Source organism: Phlebotomus papatasi, chromosome 3, assembly GCF_024763615.1.
Source record: "Phlebotomus papatasi isolate M1 chromosome 3, Ppap_2.1, whole genome shotgun sequence".
NCBI classification, from domain to species: Eukaryota; Metazoa; Arthropoda; class Insecta; order Diptera; family Psychodidae; genus Phlebotomus; species Phlebotomus papatasi.
In genome coordinates, this window is record NC_077224.1 from 71,332,777 (window position 1) to 71,346,809 (window position 14,033).

The following is a 14,033-nucleotide window of genomic DNA, read 5'->3' on the forward strand; positions in this document are numbered from 1 at the left end:
TATTTCGAATTTTGTCCAACAGATGTCGCTGTAGTAGGACAGATTTCAACCAAATAATTCTTGCTCCTTGAGTAGAAATCCTGCTGTATCCGGTTGAGGACATTTTAGAGAGTGTGATTTCCGGGGAAATACCATGTGATTGATACTTCTGAATGCCATTGAAATGCGAAATGAGTTCGTCAGCGTGAATTTCAGCGCATATTTGAAATTCTCTTGTTATTTCACTTGACACACTATTTGTATTTTACCTCAAGAGCAAGAGAGAGAACACTTCATCGGAAAGCAGATGAGGTTGAACAATTTCAACAATGAAATTTCCCCGAAATATTTCCACATCACGAACCTCTGATTCCCGGATATTGTTCCGGAGACAAAAGTATCCCAAGAAAAGCCCTCATTCTTCTATAGTCTATTCATTTTTTTTCTCGAGCAAAAATCATGAGGAATTTTGTTAGCAATAAGTTCGCAAACTTTCTTTTTTAGCACAAAATTGTTTGTTTCTGGTCTTGTTGTCACGAATGTGTGTGTCCAAGAATTTCCTACAATTTTCTGCTCCATTTCCAAATGGTTTTTTTCACACAGTGAACAAAATTATATCAAAAGTCGGACGATTTTATTATTTATAATTTTGTCGCGACATTCCCGCGCGCCTTTGATTCCAACCAAGGATGCTTTATAAATGATTATTTTTAAATTGTATGCCTTTAAATATTTTTTTTATCGCTCCATTTGGACACATATCAGAGTTGCTGTAATTCCAGATTGGAGATATGTTATTTAATTTTTAAATGGCCACACTAAAAGGTTTTTGTTTATTTCCATGATGATTGCTCGAAATGGAAAGTGACTGTAAACTGGTTAAATTATTCTTTTTGGTGATTAGGAAATTCCTCAGACGAAGAAATGATGGTAGGAATGAAAGAAGATTGATCTAAGCGATAATAAATAATAATATTTTCAAAGGCGGGTTTACTTTTATTTCTTAAATAAGTTGAGGGTGACTTTTGAAATTACCTAATTTCTTTTAATCTATATATTGCACCATTAAAGTGAACCAACAATTAATGAGTTGAATATGAAGCATATTTTCATTTTAAAGTAATTATTTAGAAAGATCGTTAAATTATATCCGTTTTGAAATTATGTATGTTTTGGCTGTACAAATTGTTAACAGAGGTTAACACGTTTTGACCGTTTACTTTATTTTTTTTTTATTTTAAAAAGTTATGAAAAAAATACTATGGAAATTTTTATATTAATCAAGACACACACTTTATCACTGTGATTAAATAAAGAATTTTTTTAACCCAAAAACTATAACCCAAAAGTACTTTTGCATCATTTGCTGTTTACCGGTTTTCAACCGATTTAAAGATCGCACAAAATAGTTTTAAAAGTAATAAAATTGATTTTCGGACAAAAATTATTTATCCGTTTATAACCAGTTCATTACCGGTTCACAACCGAATATAACCGATTTAGAAAACACTAAAGACATTGTCCAAAATAACTTTGGAGTAATATAATTGAATTTCGAATAAAAATTATGTTATCGGATATGAACCGGTTCAGAACCGATTGGAAATTTCAATTCCTTCCCAACGAGCTCAAACGTTGACAGCCGACTTATGGGGGCCGGATCCTTCGAATATCCGAAAACTATTACCGTTTAGGCTGTAGACACGGTAACAGCCAGACAGACAGACGCACAAACGGACAAATAGCGTGACATTATTTCACAAAAATCATCTGAAACGCGAAGAATTGATTGATTGATTGAGAAAATTGATCCCAAATGTTGGAAGGTAGAAATGTTGGAGTATTATTATATATTATTCCCCTCTCTGTGGAGTTCGAGCAATAACATATCCGAATTAACCATTCTGAATTTTAATCTTCCATTTCCATCCAGTTGACAAATCCTCGTAAATCAGACAATTTATGAAAAAAATTGACAGGTCGTTAGTCCGTTGGCCAAGTTAGTGGACAAACGATTAGAAGAATCGTCCGAGAGACCCTTTCCATTACCCTACTAAAAATATTTATTTTGAATATAGCGAAAAAGCATTGTAGAACAAAAAAGTACTCTCCCTTCGAACGTTCATGCCTTCGAATAATGTAAGTTTCCTTTTATTTTTCCTAAGAGTCTTACACATTTCTATCAAATATTAGTTAGCTTTTTATCAATTATTGATAATTATGCTGTAATTTTGTATAAATATCTTAGGAAAGCTAAAAGAAATTCACATTATTCGAAGGCCTGAACATTCGAAGGCATGAACGTTCGAAGGGAGAGTTCTTTCCCCTACATTTTTTCGGATGCAAAAATACCGTCGAATCATACCCAATATTATTTTTCCAAGGTCAAAGCTTCAAGAGGCTATTTAAAGCGTATTTCTTGATCGATTGGGGCATGTTTGAGTATATTAGATAGGCCTTTGAATCCTTGACAAGTCTGAACCCCTTTCAAACAATTATGGACCGCTGATGTTACCGATTACTGGTAATTGTTTTTTCTTCGAAATTCAATAATTGTAGTAACCTTGGGTAGTAGTAAGTAAAAATTTTGGGTGATGATTTATAAATCAATCCAAGGTGATCGTAAACCGGTAAAAAAAAGACGTAGTTGGATAAAATTTTGCGAATATCTGAATATTAAACATTTACTAAGTGAACACAAGGCTTTTTTTTTTTTTAAAGATTTGGACCACTAAACAATTCTACTAAGCCAGACAAATGAGTTGTGTTGCAAAAGTTGGTTTCCGTTATAACATCTAAGCCTAAGTCATGAGTTCGAGCATTTTGCAAAGCTGGGACGATTCGCTATGTTTGTTTTTTTTTTTAATTATAACTAAATCGGATTAGACAGGAGTCTATTGATCTACGATTAATTATTTAATTCTACAAAGTGCTCCCATACTGCAGGGATATTTGTGTTAATCAACAATTTACCGATTTATTATCGAATAAAGCCCACGGGGTGGGAACTAATATCGACTAATTTTACATAATAAAACTTTCATTTTATAAATCATTAATTAAACATAAATTCAATTTTGCAAGCCCTATTAAAGCTTAACAAAATAACATCAAAGTAATTATTAAAAATTATGACGCAAAATTTAATGAATTAAATTTTCTCTGCACTGTTTAGTTTAATGACATTCCATGGGGAAAAAAAACATTTTTGGCCAGTAAATTAGTATCAATTATCAGTGAAAAGTTTAAAATGATCAGTAAAAAACTAAGTGATCTTAAATCTCTTATAATCAACTTAAAATTGCCAAAATGATACAGAATTCTTAATTTTCCTTACCAGTCCTAGTGGCCAATGGGTTAGAGATATCGACTTTGAACCTTCAGGGAAACTCTCATAACTCGACCCTGGGACCATTAATGTACCCCTAATTTTCCCCCTACCCTGTTTTTTTCATTTTTATATATGTTTTAGACGTTTTAGAGATTATCGAAGTGAACATTTCGTCCTTAGACGAAAATACCGTTGAATCATTCCTAATAGCAGTTTTTCAAGTTCAAAGCTTAAAAAGGCTCCCAAGAACGTACTTCTCAACCGAATGATATCATGCTTGGGCTCGTTGGAAAGGTCTTGGAATTCCCGATAAAACTGAATCGATTCCAATCGGTTCTGGACTGATAATGAACCGATTCATAATCGTTAACTAATTTTTATCTTAAATTCGATTATATTACTCCTAAGGTGTGTTTTGAGTTGAAATTTATTGTGAACCGGTTATGAACTGATAAATAATTTTCGCCCGAAAAGCAATTCCAAACTGCTAAAACTATTTTAGGGGATATTTTGAGTGACTTATTCTAAATATTATATTAAATGACTCATATTATAATGTGCGAGTGTGATAATAACGCTGAATTAAGTACTTTATTAAGTGCTTAAACCTTTAAGGACGATTGGAACACCGGTGTCCCATGCAGAAAATAATTTTTCCTGACTACCTAAAGTTATTTCTTTCTTATGTCTGCACATAATTGTAAAGTAGAAGGTTGAAGGAATCTAGAAAATTTTTTGCAAATCTCCAGCTATTTGCTATATAGTAAATATTTAAGCTCAAAAATGGCGAATTTTTAAATTCTCAAATTCATAATTGATTTTATTTATTTTTTTATACTTCCAATTTTTTTAAGCAAAACTCTTTTGGCAATAAAAACTACAATACTCATACGTAATATTTTTCATTAAAGCGAAAAATACACTGTGCGACACGTTGTGGGTGTCTTTGACGAGAGTGCCAAAACTTGTTAGAGGGTCATTTAAGGACCTCAAATCTGCAATCTGTTTGTCCGGGTCACCTCTAGATTTTTTTGGAAAAGCATTTTTTGTTTTTTGCTGTTTTCTAAAATTCAAAAATTCATATCTCCGGTTCTAATTATCCAGTGGTAGTCAGATAAAGCTAAACTGACGCGTAATTTCATCCTCTATAACTCTTGTGAACATATCAAGCACCTACGATTAAAATGAAGTATATTTTTTAAAGATTTTTTGAAAAAGGGCACCTAAAATGGTGCATTTTTCTGTGTTTTTTCCATCTTCTAGTAATTTTCCCACTTTAATAGAGCATTTTATAAGCCAACTACTATGCCTAAAAGTGAGTAAATTTAATATTCTTTCATATCTTTTTGGTTTAAATTTTCTATCCTAATTCGTTTATTCACAATAATTTATTGAAAATAAAGTGCATTAAAATCTCTTATTATATATAATTATTTGGTATCTTTTTCTAACCTACTGAAGAGCATTCTCTTTTGCACTCTCACTGACATATTCCATATAAAAAGAGCTGAAATGAAAGAAAGAGACTTATATAGAAATAGAGAGAGAAGAATAGTTTTTTGGCACTGATAACAACTATTCTTCTCTCTCTATTTCTATATATGTCTCTTCCTTTCACTGCACCTCTTTTTATATGAAATGTGTAAGTGAGAGTGCAAAAGAAAATGCTCTTCAGTAGGTTAGACAAAGATACTAATATAATTATATATAATAAGAGATTTTAATGTATTTTATTTTGAATAAATTATTGTGAATAAACGAATTAGGATAGAAAATTTAAACCAAAAAGATATGAAAGAATATTAAATTTACTCACTTTTAGGCATAGTAGTTGGCTTATAAAATGCTCTATTAAAGTGGGAAAATTACTAGAAGATGGAAAAAACACAGAAAAATGCACCATTTTAGGTGCCCTTTTTCAAAAAATCTTTAAAAAATATACTTCATTTTCATCGTAGGTGCTTGATATGTTCACAAGAGTTATAGAGGATGAAATTACGCGTCAGTTTAGCTTTATCTGACTACCACTGGATAATTAGAACCGGAGATATGAATTTTTGAATTTTAGAAAACAGCAAAAAACAAAAAATGCTTTTCCAAAAAAATCTAGAGGTGACCCGGACAAACAGATTGCAGATTTGAGGTCCTTAAATGACCCTCTAACAAGTTTTGGCACTCTCGTCAAAGACACCCACAAAAAGGTAAATTTTGTCGCACAGTGATATTATTCATTTGGTATTGCCAGAAAAATTACTTCAATTTTTGGGCTATTTTTGTCCCTATCGTTCATAGAAGCACAAAATACACCGAATCAGACTCTGTTGAACTTCCCAAGGTTAGATTTAACACTTCGTAGAACCCTAACTAAAAGTGTCAAGGAAGGACCAAGTGGCAGCCGCTGCCATTTATCGGATTTTACAAAATATTTTGATATTTTTACTTATATTTAAACATTCGGAGCTTTAGTCAGTTCTTTTCTGGTGTCTGAATCAGAAATTTCATCTTCTTGGGTACTGTATCTAAAGATTTTTAACCATTCGATGTTTTCATCTTTATCAGAATCATGGAGTAAGGGAAAGTGGTCTGCCTTTGAATGCGGCAGCCTTTGAAAATTTTTCAATTTTTCTCTTATTTTTCAAAGCAAAAATTCTACTTTATGAACAATAGTTAATACTATTAACTATTTTCTATTAACTTCGTTTAACAAAATGGAATTTTCGCTTTGGGAAATAAGAGAAAAATTGAATAATTCCCATACTTTTACATATTTCCCAATTCAATATTTCCCATAATTCTTCTCAATAAATTACAAAAACACTTTCAATTTGTTCTTTTAAGGCTTTTATACACTAACAATCAAGAAAATTACATCTGCAGAACGTCAAACTGCCATATAAAATGCATATGGCACCAACTGCCACTTGGTCCTTCCGAGTGCAGTTTTTTTGTTTTTGCAATATAAGGTAAAGTGCCCTCGAGTCGACCGGTTCCTCGACTCGACCGGTGGTTAATATTTGAATGTTTGATGGTGAATTTCTATAAAATTGTCACTGATTCGTATTTATTTATAGAATAATTGACCTATTAATGTTAGATCATACGCCAAATACTAGTGCAAATATAAATAAATTGAATAAATAATTCTACCGGTCGAATTGAGGAACCGGTCGACTCGAGGGCACTTTACTTTCTATTAAAAATTTTATAACGAAAAAATAGCCAGATAAATTCTGCACGCATTCAATCAGGCCTCCAGGCGAAATGATATGTTCTTCACTATAAAAAATTAAATTGAAAACTAAATTGGCAGCGGCTGCCACTAGGGTCCTTCCAAGTGTTAAGACTTATCATTGATTATGTTTATCACTTTAATTTTTATTGTTGATGTTCAGTCCGTAAAAAGTGTCTCGTCATTAAAGAGTTAATAGTTCTACCTATCTAAATTAAGAATTCTTTTGGACATACAACCTTATTCTAATCTCTACTAGATGGCGCCAAAAATATCTTAAATTCCCAATAAGAACAATAAAATTTTATCTGAAAGCAATTTTATCAATTTTATTGCTTGTTTTTCAATCTTTTTCATTGGTTGTTCAATGAGCAATATTTCATAACTATTTTTATTCCTTTTGTTAATTTATTACAAATTATTTTATCAATCAAGTAAATTTAAATGTCTGTTTTTTTTTTAATCAGGAACTAATAGTATTTTTCTTATTTTTCTGAATGAAACAATTAAGGTGTCTGCCAGATTTCCTACTCTTGCAATTGCAGATATTATGAAATCCTTTAAGTACCATCTTAAAGCCCTCATGATGATCTACAAAACCCTTTCAGCAGGTAAATCCCGACCCAGAATGGATAAAAAAAAGTGCTTCAACCCGAACAAACACCCTGTGGACAATTTATGGTATCGCTTCCACAGAATGCAAACACCATCAAATTCTCATGAGCCGACTGAACCCCATCCCTCTGAAAAAACCGGCATTCTCCGCCGGAGGCGCAAAAAAAACCGAGGGACAAGCGTCTGCAATGATTCTGGAAGGGAAGGAATACGGAAAAAAAAGATCAGACTCACATTATTTGGTGCTGGAGCCGTTTTGGGCTGACTGAAGTGTTCTGAGCAGGTAAAGACGCTGATGTAAGAGTTGATCTCATCCATTGTGTGTTCCAGGCAAAATTCACTGGCGTGAAATTGTTTGCCGGAGTCCAGGATGAGTTCTCCAGTGTCCTCGATGAAATTTTCCATGTGGAATTTGTCGGCAATGGCAAAATTGTGATTTTTGCACTCAGGAAAGCCATATCGGAGTTCCACGCGGGAGGAATTGAAAAAGGGAAAGGTGTGGATGAGAGTGGGATTGTCCAGGAAAACACAGGTGCTATTGCGATGACTCCAGGCACCGGTGGGACCACAGCATTTGTGCGCAGAAACAGGTGGATGGGATAGGTAGGGTTCATTGTGGTGGATAGAACGATAGTGGTCAGGAAGGCAGGCGAGGGCAGAATCCCTCTCAACACAGAAAGCCTCCACGGGCACCACGAGGCTGAGTTCGTGGAGGAAGAGTGAGCCATTGGAGAAGATCACAAGTTTATTTTCACCATGGATGAATTCGGGCTCTGAACACGTTTCTGGTGGGGCATTTTCGATGATCCTAAAGTGTCTGGGAGCTTCCCCAACGGGCTGATAGTGCTCCTTTCTGCCCAGTAGCCATACCATTGGCACCCACTTGAGGGAAGCTCCAGCGGCACATTTCTGTGTCTTCTCCAGGTGCTCCCCAAGGCGACAACACTTCCGGACATTAACCGGTGGCGGTGGTCTTCCCCCCTCCACGGCCACCAGTGTCAGCAGAACAAGCCCAAGCAGGTGCATTTTTTTTCTTATTCACCGTGTGTTGGGCCCTTTTTGAGATTTTCTGCAGCCAACACAAACACAACACAACACAAAATGAAGAAGCTGTTTAACGGGACTCGTCACTTTCCATTCTTCCAGCTCATTTTCACCAAGTCCACTGAACTTCCTTCTCCTCCTATTTCCTCTACACAATAAACCACGTCTCGACGCTCTACAGAACTTCCAGGATAGAACACAGGTAAATGCACAAGATTACCACTAAATAGCAACAAGAAATCTGAGGAATTTCGTTTAAAATGCAAGACATTGAGCGCGAACATCCGCCTACCGCGAGAGCCAAAGAAATACTGCCGCTTTTTATTTACTACACCGTTTCATCGATTTTTTAGTTACTTCGATTTGCACAAATTTGAAAAGTCGATTACCCAACGGCTTTTGAGATTTTCCTGGGAGCTCTTTTTGTATCTTACGACAATTTTCTCTACATTTTAGTATTTCCACAAAGCCTACAATCGAAAATTCCCTCGTAAATAAGTACTTTTTCTAGAAAATGGTAAAATATTTTTCAATTTTCAATTAAAAAATGAGCAAATGCTGTGGAGGTGTGCGCTGGCTCATTTTCCCGTCCGCAAAAGGGTGTTGCCTGATGAAGACAACAAAACTGTGGCAACACCACACAACATCCATTTGTTTTTATTTTCCTCACGGTTCTTCTGCATTTTCTCGCTTTTCCACATTAAATAATGGCCAAACATCATCCAGACTTGATCTTCTGCCGAAAACAGCCAGGAGTTGGTAAGAAATCCCTCTGAATTTTCAGTAATCTCTAAAATTCATTCCCTCCGTCTTGGAGTGAGGTTATGTTTTGGATAGTTTTTCCCGGATAGGGATGTTTTCCTAACTTTTTGGGGCTTTCCGGGGCTTTTCCTCTTATTCTCTTCCAGCTATTGGACGCCTCTGCGAGAAATGCGATGGAAAATGCGTGATTTGTGACTCATACGTGCGTCCTTGCACCTTGGTCAGAATCTGCGATGAATGCAATTACGGATCGTATCAGGGCAGATGTGTAATCTGTGGAGGTCCAGGAGTCTCAGATGCCTACTACTGCAAAGAATGCACAATCCAAGAGAAAGATGTAAGTCCTAGAATCCCTTTTTTTATTGCAAAACTAACTCCCGGACACTTTTCAGAGAGACGGATGTCCAAAGATTGTGAATCTAGGCAGTTCCAAGACAGATCTGTTCTACGAGAGGAAGAAATACGGTTTCAAGCAAAGGTAGAAAGAATAAATATTGCACCAATACCTGTCCATAGTCTTTTATTAACCATACAGAAGAAATGCTTGGGATAAATCTAAATAGGAACTTTATGTTCGTCCATCTAACCAAATTATCTGAAGAGGCAGTACAGCTCCCTGCATATTCTATAGAGCGGGAGACCCACCACTGTAAAATAGTCCCCTTCGAGACGTTCTATGAATGTCCCTCCAACTCCCTGAATCCCATATCCCCCGGCTTTGTCCAGTGGCTCTCCTGTGTCCACATAAGCTTGAATCTGTTCCGGAGTGGCCTGGCCAAAGTACACATCCGTAGTCTCTGTGAATCTAATGAACTTATCAGCAATCTTTATCACAACTCCCGTGTAAACGCGGTGCTTGCGATTCATGAGCCTGCAACAGAGACATAAAGACTGAGATCCGCCTCCCAAATATCTTACCAAAAGTCCTACTTCGTGAGTATCTGAAATGCCCTCTCCTTATTCTTGGGCTTCCCATACACTACCCCATCCATTGTCACAACCGTGTCAGCGCCAATGATGACATCCGGAACCGGATCATGGAGTCTATCGCTAACTTCCAGCACCTTGTGCAGGGCAGTTTCCTCCACGTAGGCGCAGAATGATGGAAAATCCTCTGGCTTGAAGTCCTCCTCGAAGCGTGATGGACAAATCTCGACATTGATGCCCTGAAATTCGGCATTTTAACCTCTGAAATTTCCAGTCGATATTTCTCAGTAATTTCTTCCAGACTCACGAGATTTTTCATCAATTCTTGACGTCTGGGCGATCCACTGGCTAACACTATCCGTTTCTGGTTAAGCACTTGTCTCACGGGGGCCAGCATCTTGCCAAAAAAGTGGCTTTTTCCAGACGCTGCAGCGGACAAAAAACACCCTCAAAACAATCAAGTGACAAAACCGGTTAAAGGTAAACTTACTCAGACATCTTGTGATTATAATTTTGGCCAGCTACATACGTTTTTGGTCGTTTTTTTTAGCACGCTCGGTCACATGACAGACCGCGGTAAGGTAGGATAGGATACTCAACAAATTTTTCTTGGAAAACAGGAAAAAATTAAAATTTAAACACTGAAAAATATATTAGGGACATTAGGGAGAATAGGGGCAACTTTGAATGTGGGCCAGCTTTGAAATTGGAATTTTTCTCTTATGTTTAAATGGAACTGAGCTATATGATAATGTGATTAAGCTTCGCTATTTGTTTGTGCACCAGTGCACTTTAATTATATCATGATAAGGCTCAATTTTATTTAAAAATAGGTGAAAAATCCCAATTTCAAAGATGCTCCACATTCAAAAGTGCCCCACTTCCCCCTACATGCATATTTTAAAAAAAATCATAAAGTTTGATAGCGACACTGTACTATTTAAATATGTATTTAAAAAGTTTTTAAACAGGTCAATTTGACCGGTCTTAGAGAGTTTAGGTTTAGGTTTACTCACAATTCTGAGAGTCAAGTCAGTGATTTCTCGACCGAAAATCTGACTGACGCTTTTACCAACTGCTCCATGGGATCCCCAATGAAAAACTCACGGAAATGCATTGAACTCTGATTATTGTTCTTATTAAAAAAAAAGGAAGTGGAGAAAAATCGATGGAAGATTGTGGATACGAAGGGCGTGGGATGTTGGGATGGTGCCAAAATATTCTATACTTGGTTAAGATAAATATGAAATTTAAAATATTTTAATTAATATGTGCTGCCACTTCAAGCTCTAAATAAGTAAAATAAATAAATAAATCCTGTGAAAGAGATAAGTTTTTAAAAGTTATTCGGACGTTCCCACCTTTGAGTCTCCTTTAAAATATTCTAAACAGAATTCCAAAAATATTTTATATTGTATTTATTTAGAACGGCTGCTCAATCCTATCTAGTGTGCAAGGAAGTCTATGAAATTAACTAAATTACAAGTACCTGAGAAACGAGACCGGTCTCATTGTAATTTCACCATATTTTTAATTAATAGGAGAAGCAAACCGGTCCTAAAAACCACATGATAAATCAATATTTATAAATTAGTTTTATTAATCGGCCAGGGGTTAAATAAAAATATTCACAGTTTTTAATGTTAAGAATTTTATAGTTCTAGAATGAATCTTTGAAACAAGACTTATATCAAAATGATTTTTACAATCTTCTATCTATAAAAAATATTAAGTGAAAAAATAGAGTAATAAGATCATACATGAACTGGCAAAAATTACGATTTTCCAGAGAACTAAATTAAGACCCGAAGCGAAGACCAATAGCAAATCATTTTTAAACTTTTAAAGTGTTTGCTAAAATAAAATTTTAAATTACTTAATAGTTCAAGGACTATTGAATAATATATGGGCTGTTTTTGCTCATAAAGTAAGTCATCCTGACAAAAGTACAAGATGAACAATTTATGAAAAAAGGCTAAATTAAGTTAGTGTGCCAATAAAAAGCAAGAAAATTTATTTAGAAAAAATTAGAATTATTTAGAAGAAATTACTTAGAATAAATCAGAATCAAAAACAGGGATTTACCCAACAGTTAGCAGCAACTACTATCAAAAGGAAGTGCCAGTCTAAAGGGTTTAAAATTCTCCTGGATCCCGCGGCCTAATCATCTCAAGAACCAAACCACAACAGCCCCAGTAACATTTACCTATCAGGTGAAGCGTACCTGTTAGGACAATCAGAGAAGCTCTTGTAAAGCTGCCTTGTGTATTTGGCGCCTGAGGCATATTGTGAAGTCAGAAGAGCTAGAAATCCTTCAGATACCCCGGAGAGGCATTTAATGGTTGTCCAATTGTGGGAACGGCTTATCCATAAAATATTTAATTAGGGTAGCGGTATTATACTTGTGGCCTTTATCTTTACTTATCTTATGGTCTCCTCGCAAAAGTTGACAATGTCACAAAATGATTTCGCAAAACTCAAAATTAAAAATATTTGATGTGTTATGGTAACACATTTTTGAATTTCATTTTTTTTAGATTTCTGAATCATTTTCTGGCAAAAATTGTGACGAGACCATAAGCGAAGACAGGTCACGCCGCCACTCTATAGATCCCTGAGCTGTGGAAAGAGAATGAAGCCTTTCTGAGCAATTCGCAAAGCTAAATCAAGCTAATTCAAAACCAGCTTCAAATGGAAATTTTTCGCTATTCTAAATGGAAACTTCACTATTTTCATCATAAATACAGTACTAAATTACTATATTTATATATTTTATATACCCCAAGTTCAGTCAATTTAGTTAATTTTGCTCCAAATAAAGCGAAAAGCCATTCACATTCACAAATTTTAATTTGTTAATTTCTCAGGAAAATTAAAAGTGTACCTTTTCACCATCGATTTTTTCATCGATCGACCATGTTTATCGCATATATCTCGCTAATTTTTAGTTAAATTAAATGCTAGTCTTTATTGTTAATGGTACGTAAATTTTTTAAATGAAATAATTACCAATTTCGTGAACAAAAAGGGGTTTTCTAAAGTATCTGCAAATTCTTCAATAGGAAATCCTGGAAATATGATTTTTGGGGAGATTTTCTTATTGTTTTAGATGGGAAAGGAGAAAAAAAACTAGGAATAAGAAAAATCCTGCACTCAAGAGCAACTCAACAAGGTTTTTGGAAGCCTTTCGTCGCGGTTTCATATATATATATTCTGCAGCCACAGAATGGTGGCTGGACTTTCCGGTTACTTGTGGCCCGGTTGCCTGTGAGCATAAGCAAAGTGAGGGGGGACGGCTGCAGGGTTCTTTGCAGTACCTTCAGTGAGGCAATGGAACTATTTGCCAGCCCCCCCTTCACTATATTCACTCTCAACCCAGTCGGGCTGAGGGTCCACCTTGTCTTTGTCCTCCCGGGGATTGGAGCGGTCATGTTTCCTCCCAGTGCTACGCGTTAAAGTCACTGGCTGTCGTTTCGATAAAAATTAAAAATAAATAAATAGATAAATAAATAAACAGATAAACAAATAAGTATTGTATATATGAGAAATAGATAGAGTGTAAAGAGCTCTATTTATGTGTCAAGTCATAAAACTACCCCTCAAAAGAGAGGGTAGATACAAAACACATAAGGAGACAGCACACTTCATATGTAACTTTAGAACGCTAACACACACATTAAAATTAGAGGTGACCTTAGAGGCATTTACCAGGACTAATTGTCCCGAACTCTTGACCGCCCGTTGTAGTCCATAAATTCGTAGTATATTACGATAGAACTACGAAGGGCGATCATAGAAATCGCGTGCGCTACGCGTTTAGAGGCGACTCCAAGCTTTTGGAGCGCCTGCATTGTCGCCGGCGGGATGGCTCCGCGTGTACCCACGACTATGGGTAACACTTCACCCGGGGCTACTCCGAACCTTTGGGCCAGTGTAGGCACCAAATGTCCGTATTTATTGATCTTATCCTGCCGTCCGTCGTCGAGTCCCGTCCCGTCCTCGTGGCGGACTGTCACGTCGACCACTTGGAGCCCTTCCCGATTTTGTACAATCAGGTCGGGTCTGAGACGGGCCCCGGACGGCAGGGTGATCGGAGCCTCCTTGATGATTACGGCCGCGGGATCCACACGGGCGACCTCCGAGACA

At 36.0% G+C, this 14,033-nt stretch overlaps 3 protein-coding genes across 3 annotated transcripts in view; 1 reads left to right on the forward strand and 2 right to left on the reverse strand.

The window, feature by feature from the left end:
- LOC129808216 (probable G-protein coupled receptor Mth-like 1) overlaps positions 1-8,511 on the reverse strand; it is a 72,050-nt gene extending 63,539 nt beyond the window's left edge. Inside the window, exon 1 of the mRNA XM_055858022.1 lies at positions 7,389-8,511. Within this exon, the coding sequence (XP_055713997.1) occupies positions 7,389-8,180 (792 nt within the window). The 5' untranslated portion in view covers positions 8,181-8,511. The remainder of the gene's footprint in view (positions 1-7,388) is intronic.
- Positions 8,512-8,805: 294 nt separating this feature from the next.
- LOC129808229 (PHD finger-like domain-containing protein 5A) lies at positions 8,806-9,471 on the forward strand. The gene is made up of 3 exons (XM_055858039.1): positions 8,806-8,957; positions 9,107-9,297; positions 9,353-9,471. The coding sequence occupies exons 1-3, from the start codon at positions 8,906-8,908 to the stop codon at positions 9,440-9,442; spliced, it is 333 nt and encodes a 110-aa protein (XP_055714014.1). The 5' UTR covers positions 8,806-8,905; the 3' UTR covers positions 9,443-9,471.
- LOC129808228 (dTTP/UTP pyrophosphatase) lies at positions 9,464-10,377 on the reverse strand. Its single transcript, XM_055858038.1, has 3 exons — positions 10,195-10,377; positions 9,891-10,126; positions 9,464-9,831 (listed from the first exon to the last, which is right to left on the reverse strand). Exons 1-3 carry the CDS (start codon positions 10,282-10,284, stop codon positions 9,552-9,554), a joined length of 606 nt encoding a protein of 201 aa, XP_055714013.1. The 5' UTR covers positions 10,285-10,377; the 3' UTR covers positions 9,464-9,551.
- Between the last annotated feature and the right edge of the window lie 3,656 nt (positions 10,378-14,033).

Excerpts from the sequence above, each read along its gene's own strand:
- LOC129808229 (XM_055858039.1), top strand. The coding sequence starts at position 8,906 with ATGGCCAAACATCATCCAGACTTGATCTTCTGCCGAAAACAGCCAGGA. Across the intron at positions 8,958-9,106 it reads CCGAAAACAGCCAGGAGTTG|CTATTGGACGCCTCTGCGAG; the intron begins GTAAGAAATCCC and ends ATTCTCTTCCAG. Across the intron at positions 9,298-9,352 it reads GCACAATCCAAGAGAAAGAT|AGAGACGGATGTCCAAAGAT; the intron begins GTAAGTCCTAGA and ends GACACTTTTCAG.
- LOC129808228 (XM_055858038.1), bottom strand. The coding sequence starts at position 10,284 with ATGCTGGCCCCCGTGAGACAAGTGCTTAACCAGAAACGGATAGTGTTA. Across the intron at positions 10,127-10,194 it reads AAGAATTGATGAAAAATCTC|GGCATCAATGTCGAGATTTG; the intron begins GTGAGTCTGGAA and ends GCCGAATTTCAG. Across the intron at positions 9,832-9,890 it reads GCATTTCAGATACTCACGAA|GCTCATGAATCGCAAGCACC; the intron begins GTAGGACTTTTG and ends TCTCTGTTGCAG.